This window comes from Tupaia chinensis, unplaced genomic scaffold (genome assembly GCF_000334495.1).
Source record: "Tupaia chinensis unplaced genomic scaffold, TupChi_1.0 Scaffold145072_1, whole genome shotgun sequence".
NCBI classification, from domain to species: Eukaryota; Metazoa; Chordata; class Mammalia; order Scandentia; family Tupaiidae; genus Tupaia; species Tupaia belangeri.
The window spans coordinates 309,907-317,388 of NW_006204933.1; the positions used below are offsets into that span (position 1 = coordinate 309,907).

The window sequence follows — 7,482 nt, forward strand, 5'->3', positions numbered from 1 at the left end:
GTAGGGCATGTGCACTCGCCAGAGAGACAGAGAGACAGAAAGCAAGAAATCACCCCCAGGGGGATGGCCACATTGCAATCCTTTCTCCTCCGTTCTCCTCTCGGGATCTTGGGCACACACACACACGCGTGTGTTTAAGCTGCCAGGTCCGGGACTCGAACCTTGGTCAACTGCTTGGGAGTCCAGCCACATAGCCATTATGCCAACTGCTGGTCCCAAAGCATTTTCATGACAAAGATTGAATCAACCGTCTTCCCTTCACTCTGGCTGCATTTCCAGGAGACCCAGTCTTGGCTAAATGATCGAAGACCCCCTAACATGCCAGAAACGTTTTGCTAAAATGGGAGTTGAACTCAGTCCCCGACACAGATCTGGGGTGAGGTCGATGTTCCTTCCGTTGGCACGCTGGGCTGGTGGGGGTTGGTATGAAGCTGTGTCCCTTGCTTTGTCTCTTTCTCCCACACAGAGACCTCATCAAGAAACTGCTCGTGGTGGACAGAACCAGAAGACTGGGGAACATGAAGGTTTGTATCTGGTACCCGAGGTCTTCGCGGGTGTCTGGAACAAGCTTCTGTCTTTTGAGACCAACTCTGGCATTTACTAGTTTTTTTCCCTAAGAGTTATTTATTTAATTTTGTTAGTATTTCATTTCCTGTCAGGCACCTGCACTCACCAAAGAGAGACAGAGAAAGAGAGAGAGTGCAAAAGCCAACTGCCAGGTCTGGGACTCGAGCCACTGTCAGCCGTGTGGGAGTCCAGCGGCTGTAACCACCACGCTGCCACCTGCCGGCCCCCCGGAAGGACTGCTTTTTCCTGCCCTGTCCACATCCTGCCTCCTGACCATTTCCCGTCGCCTTTGCAGAATGGCGCCAATGACGTCAAGAGGCACCGGTGGTTCCGGTCTGTGGATTGGGAAGCCGTCCCGCAGAGAAAATTGAAGGTACGACAGACGTGGGAGGGGACTCAGTGCACCGTCATGCTGTTGGCCACACGTTCATGCTCACGGACGGCTGATAACGTAGTTCATGTTTTTCTCCAGAGGTTTTGGCTATAAGGTGCGTGTGCTCGCCAGAAAGACAGACAGAGACAGACAGACAGAAGAGGAGAAATCACCCCCCAGGGCGGATGGCCACGCCGCAATCCCTTCTCCTCCATTCTCCTCTCAGGGTTCTGGGCACACACGCACACGCACCTGGCGTGAGTTTTAAGCTGCCGGGTTCAGGACTCGAACTGCGGTCCACCACGTGGGAGTCCAGCGACATAGCCACCATGACGCCGGCTGGTTCCTGATGCTAGCTTTTCCATCGGAACCTTTCAGAGTTGTCTGTGCATGCCACCAGCTCTGTGCCTGTGAGGAATCTCACCTTCTCCCTGTTGTTTATGTTTTGTTTTTGCTGTAGCGTGTGTGAGTTCTCACCAGAGAGAGGAGAAAGAGAGGGAAGGTGAGACATGGCCCCCAGAGGGTATGGCCACACCATAATCCCTTTTCCTCCCGTCTCCTCTCAAGATTTTGGGCACTCTCTCTCATATACACAGTATGCTTTTCAAGCCGCTGGGTCTGAGACTTGAACCGGGGAATCGGTTGCGAGGGATCCAGCCACGTTAACCCCCACGCCACTCGCTGGCTTCCCACCCCTTTTTATTTTTTTTCAAGTTTTTCCTTTTTTCTTTTTCTGTAGGGCATGTGACAGAGAGAAGGAAAGTGAGAAATCACCCTGCGAGGAAGGGTGGCCACTCTGCAATCCTCTTGCCTCTGTTGGAACCGTGGTGGGCCACATGGGAGTCCAGCGCCTTCACCACCACGCCACCTGCTGGTCCCTTGTTTTGATTTTTTAAATAAGGGGACAGAAGTTAAGTCGTGTATAGTGTGTCCCAAAGGCCAGTATGTATTTCTTGTTTGTTTGTTTTATTATTTTTCTTTCAGAGAGATTTTTTGCTCTAGTGCACCTGTGTTCGCCAGAGAGATAGACAGAGACAGAAAGCGAGAAATCACCCCCCAGGGGGGATGGCCACGCCGCAATCCCTTCTCCTCCATTCTCCTCTCGGGATCTTGGGCACGCACGCACACGCGCCCGGTGTGAGTTTAAGCCACTGGGTCTGGGACACAAACCGCAGTCGGCTACGTGGGAGTCCAGCGACGTAACCATGACGCCATCTGTGGGTCCCGCCCGGCGTGTCTTCCTGACCTGTTCCGCCCTCATTCCACAGCCCCCCATTTTACCCAAGATATCCGGCGATGGCGATACCTCAAACTTTGAAACGTACCCCGAGAACGAGTGGAACTCAGCCCCTCCTGTGCCGCAGAAAGACCTGGACATCTTCAAGAATTTCTGAGGCTCGGAGCTCACCTCTGGAAGGTACGTCTTTATTTTAAATACATGGAAAGAAATACATAAATGATAAAAAGAAATGAAAAATAATTTAAAAAGTATTTTAAAAATTATTTAACTTTTAATGATTTTTATTTTTTCGTTGGCCTGAAGAGAGAGAGAGAGAGAGACAAGGAAATTATGGAAGCTAGCCAAGGTCTGAGACTTGAACTACGGCTGTCCATGTGGGTGCCTAGCACTCTAACCACAACACCACCCGCTGGTCCCTGACTGTTATGTATTGATTTAGTTTTTAGATTTGTGCTGTAGAGCGCATGCCCTCACCAGAAAGACAGAGACAGAGAGGAAGAAAGCGAGAAATCTCCCCCCAGGGGGGATGGCCACACCACAATCCCTTCTCCTCCATTCTCTTGTCGGGATCTTGGGCACGCACGCACACGCGCCCAGTGTGAGTTTAAGCCACCGGATCCGGGACTTGAACCGTGGTCGACTACATGGGAGTCCAGTGACATACCCATGACGCCAACTGCTGGTCCCTTGCTGTTATTTCTAAGTTTGCTACAGGATGGATGCACTCACTGGATAGAGAGAGAAAGTGGGTAAGCACCGTTCTGTCTACACTCTCCTCCAGAATTTTGAGCATACACACACACACACACACACACGGTTGTATTTTCTAAGTCTCCAGGCATGGGACTTGAACCATGCAGTTTGACACATGGGATCCCGCTTTCCAACCACCACGCTACTGGGTCGGCCCCTGTCATGAATTAAACAAACAGACAAACAACAACAGTGCCAATCCATGTCTTTGTTTGTGAACGATTTTTGCCCTCGAGCACCTGGCCTCACCAGCATGGCGGAGAGAGGGAACGTGAGAACTCTCTGCTGGGGCCGGTGGCCACGCTGCAGTCCCCTCTCCTCCATTCTCTGCTGGGGATTTTGGGCATGCACGCACATGTCCCCAGCGTGTTTCAAGTGGCCTCGTCCAGGACTCGAACCGTGGTTGGCCATGTTGGAGTTGATCAACTCAACTACCATGCCTCCTACTGGACCCTCAGTGTCTTTTTCTTAAACAACTTTCCTCCCCCTTAGAATTCGGGGTTGTCGATCTCTGCAATAAGAATTGGGAAAGTATTTTGTCACTGCTTATTAAAAAGGAACCTTTTATTTTATTTTATTTTAATGCCTACCTTTAATCACATGGTAATCTATGGCTTTAGGTTTTTGACATTGGGTGCATACACATGTGAGAGAGGGACTGTGAGAAATCACCTTCCTGGGACCAACAGATGGCATGACGGTTATGTCACTGGACTCCCATATAATCGACTGCAATTCAAGTCCCGGGCCTGGTGGCTTAAAATCACACCGGGCGCATGTGTGTGCGTGCCCAAGATCCCGAGAGGAGAATGGAGGAGAAGGGATTGTGGTGTGGCCATCCCCCCTGGGGGGTGATTTCTCGCATTCTGTCTCTCTCTGTCTTTCTGGCAAGTAAGTGTACGTGCCCTGTAGCAAAAACCTGGGTTAAAAAAAGAGAGTGAGAAAGAAAGAAATCACCCCCCAGGGGGGATGGCCACACCACAATCCCTTCTCCTCCATTCTCCACCTGGGACCTTGAGCACGCACGCACAGGTGCCCAGCATGTTTTTTAAGCCACCAGGTCTGGGACTCCAACTCTGGTCAGCCATGTGGGATCCAGTGCCTTAACCACCACGCCACCTGCTGGCCCCCAAGGGAAACATTTATGTTCTTACTAAAACCAAGATGGCGGGACTGGCATGGCCGACCATGGTTTGAATCCTAAACCTGGTGGCTTGCTTTCTCACTTTCCCTCTCTCCCTCTCTCTCTCTCTGTCTCTGCCTGGTCAAATGAAAATAGAATGAATAAATAAATAAAATTAAATAATTCTTTAAGAAAAATGAGGATGGCAACAGTCACACGAACTGTGTCTAGATTTGGGAACTAACATAAGGTCCCTTGTGTTGCTCCCTGCAGGGAGAACGGAGCCCGCCTGGGACCGAGAGCCGCACGTTCGCAGACCTGAGCAGACGCCGCCTCCTCACGATGAGGGTGTCCCCACACGCCCGCGTGTCCACGCGCACCCAAAGGCCGGCCCTGCCGTCGACATCGGCGTGGAGGACGTTGAGGGGATAGCGTTCGGTTGTAGATGTGGCGTCCTCCTCTCTCCCGTGTGGTTCCTGTGCGTTCTTGGTTTTCCTCGTAGACTTCAGTTTCCAAGTTGGCCCGAGACGTGCTCCATGACAGCCACGGCGTGTGCGTGCGCATCCGTGGAGATGTCTTGTCGGTGGGATGCTCCCCATGACGTAGCTGGTCATCCTTTGCAGACCGTCTGGTCTTTATGTTTCCAAAGCGTTTCCTTCTTGTCCCCCCGCGAGTCTGTTGTCTTGGGGACATCTGGAGAGGGCCCTGGAGTCGCTGGTTGTCACCGCCTGGGCATTTTATAATTATTTATGAAGAGCACAGCCCGGGAGTTGTACTTCCAGTGTCCCCCCTGGCTCCTGCCTGCTCAGGTCAGCCTTTGAACCCAGAAGGAAAGGGGAGACCGGGGGTAACTGCACTTGGCGAGTTCCCGATGACAGGGACAGTGTTTGAGGGACGGACTGTACTGAAGAAGGCTGCACTGTCACACTCAAACATGGCAGGAGTGGGACCAGCGGTTGGTGTAATGGCTATGTCGCTGAACTCTCATGGAGTCGACCATGGTTCGCGTCCCGGACCCGGTGGCTCAAACTCACACCAGGCGCGTGTGCGTGTGTGCCCAAGATCCCGAGAGGAGAATGGAGGAGAAGGGATTGCGGTGTGGCCATCCCCCCTGGGGGGTGATTTCTCGCTTTCTGTCTCTCTTTCTGGTGAGTGCACGTGCCCTATAGCAAAAACCTTTCTCTCTCTCAAAAAAAAAAAAAACCTCAATAAATGCAGATGCCCAAGATTTTGGGTCTCTACTACAAGTCCAGTCTAGGGTCCAGCAGGCGACATGGAGGCTCAGGTGCTCGGTGTCACGTGCCCAGCTGTACAGCCTGCATCTTGGACCGGGCAGCTTAAGAAGTCAGGCCAGGTGCATGTGCGTGTGTGGCCCGAGTCCCGAAGTGCTTGTGGTCTGCCCATTTCCGCTGGCCAGGGGGGATTTTTTTCACTTTTCCTGTCTCATTCTCTCTCTACTGAGTGCACACGCCCTATAGCAAAAACCTAGACAAAAAGAAACATTCCTATGTCCAACTCTTCAACACAAGGCTTATCTGAAATCTCACCAAAAGCACATGGGTGCAGCTAAGGGGGGGAAAGGAAGAAACCAATGAGTTCTGGGGACCAGCAGTTAGCGCAATGGCTATGTCGCTGGACCCCCATGTAGTTGACCGTGGTTCGAGTCCCAGACCCGGTGGCTTAACCTCACCCCGGGCGCGTGTGCGTGCATGCCCAAGATCCCGAGCGGAGAATGGAGGAGAAGGGATTGCGGCGTGGCCACCCCCCCGGGGGGTGATTTCTCGCTGTCTGTCTCTCTGTCTCTCTCTGTCTTTCTGGCGAGCACACCCGCCCTATAGCAGCGTGTGTGCAAAGAAAAGAGAGAGAGAAACCAATGACCTCCATGATGTGACCCAGAGATTTTTGCTATAGAGCGTGTGTGCTCCTTGGAGAGACAGAGAGAAAGAAAGCAAGAAATCACCCCCAGGGGGGATGGCCACGCCGCCATCCCTTCTCCATTCTCTTAGGATGTTGGGCACGCACGCACACGCTCTCGGAGTGTTTTAAGTCACCAGGTCCGGGTACTAAACCGTTACGCCATCTGCTGGTCCCCAAAGACGTTCCTTACAATGAATCACTCGGTAGGAAACGCAGCGAGTGTCTGCAGCCCTGTATTTTCAGCCTGTGCTTCTCAGTGCTCATCCTGTTTGGATTGACCCCTGGGGGTCAGCAGGTGGTGTGGTGGTTAAGGTGCTGGACTGCCACATGGCCAACCACAGTTCGAGTCCCGGACCTGGGGCTTGCTTTGTCACTCTTTCTGGTGTGTGTACGTGCCCTGTAGTGAATTGAAAAATACTAGTAATGATAAGTGAAAATTACAATTGAAAACACAAGTCGAGGACCCGAAGAGGTGAGCCATTGGACACGCCGTTCCTGAGCTGTTGGATCAGCCCACGTTGGAAGGTTCCCTTTGGACTGAGAGACAGCCCTAGAGCACACAGCAGCAGGCTCTTGTCTCCTGCTAGAAAAAGAAACAACTCTTAGTACCTGGAGCCCTCTGCTTCAAAAAGAAACGGAAGGAAAGAAATGAAACACCTTCCCCGAAGACAGGAAAAGGTTACACACCGGCTCATGCATCCACAGGCCCGATGTTACCTGCATGCATTTTTAATACTCTCGTTATTACCTTTCATCACTCTCCGCCTTTGCTCTGCGTGCGCCGTGACGGATGCGCTGTGGTGACGAAGGGGACCGTCACGGAAACACAGAACCCGCTGCCAGTTCTGGAGCAGATGCGCAGGAAAAAGGAAGGTGAGAGAGCTCGGACCACGTCGTCCTTTGAAACCATCATCCGCGTCCAGCCTCGTGAGCAGATCAAACACGGAGAAGGACTCCAAGCACACGTGTGTGAGGCTGTGAAAACCACCTGCAACAGCCAACGCGCATGGTTTTTGTTTGAGGTTTTTGCCTTCGGGCGTGTGTGCTCACTGGAAAGAGAAAGAGAGAGAGAGACAGTGAGAGGGAAGGAGAAGTCACCCCCAGGGGGGATGGCCACGCCGCAATCCCTTCTCCTCCATTCTCCTCTCGGGATCTTGGGCACGCACGCACACGCGCCCGGCGTGAGTTTAAGCCACCGGGTCCGGGACTCAAACTGCGGTCGACTACGTGGGAGTCCCAGTGACGTGACCGCGATGCCGTCTGCTGGTCCCGGCCAACGCACATGACAGTCTTCATAGTGGTACACTCCGTGTGCGCCCGCCCACGGCCCAGTCATCCGCCAGAGGGCGCCATGCCGCGTCAAGACTGCTTTCGTCAAAGTGGGCCACAAGCACACGGCAGTCGTAAATGTCACTGGGAAATAGCTCATCCTGGGGGGACACTGTGAGGTGTTCACGTCGGTGAGCAAACACAGTCACGTCCCTTCGAGGTAGATTCCTGAACAGATTC

General features: G+C 52.7%; 1 protein-coding gene across 1 annotated transcript in view; it reads left to right on the forward strand.

The window, feature by feature from the left end:
* The window catches only part of PRKX (protein kinase cAMP-dependent X-linked catalytic subunit), a gene marked incomplete in the record, with an annotated part of 30,058 nt that extends 24,938 nt beyond the window's left edge, over positions 1–5,120 (forward strand). The window contains 4 exon segments of the mRNA XM_027767970.1: positions 467–524; positions 863–940; positions 2,209–2,357; positions 4,330–5,120. Of these exon segments, the coding sequence (XP_027623771.1) occupies positions 467–524; positions 863–940; positions 2,209–2,334 (262 nt within the window).
* Positions 5,121–7,482: the final 2,362 nt, after the last annotated feature.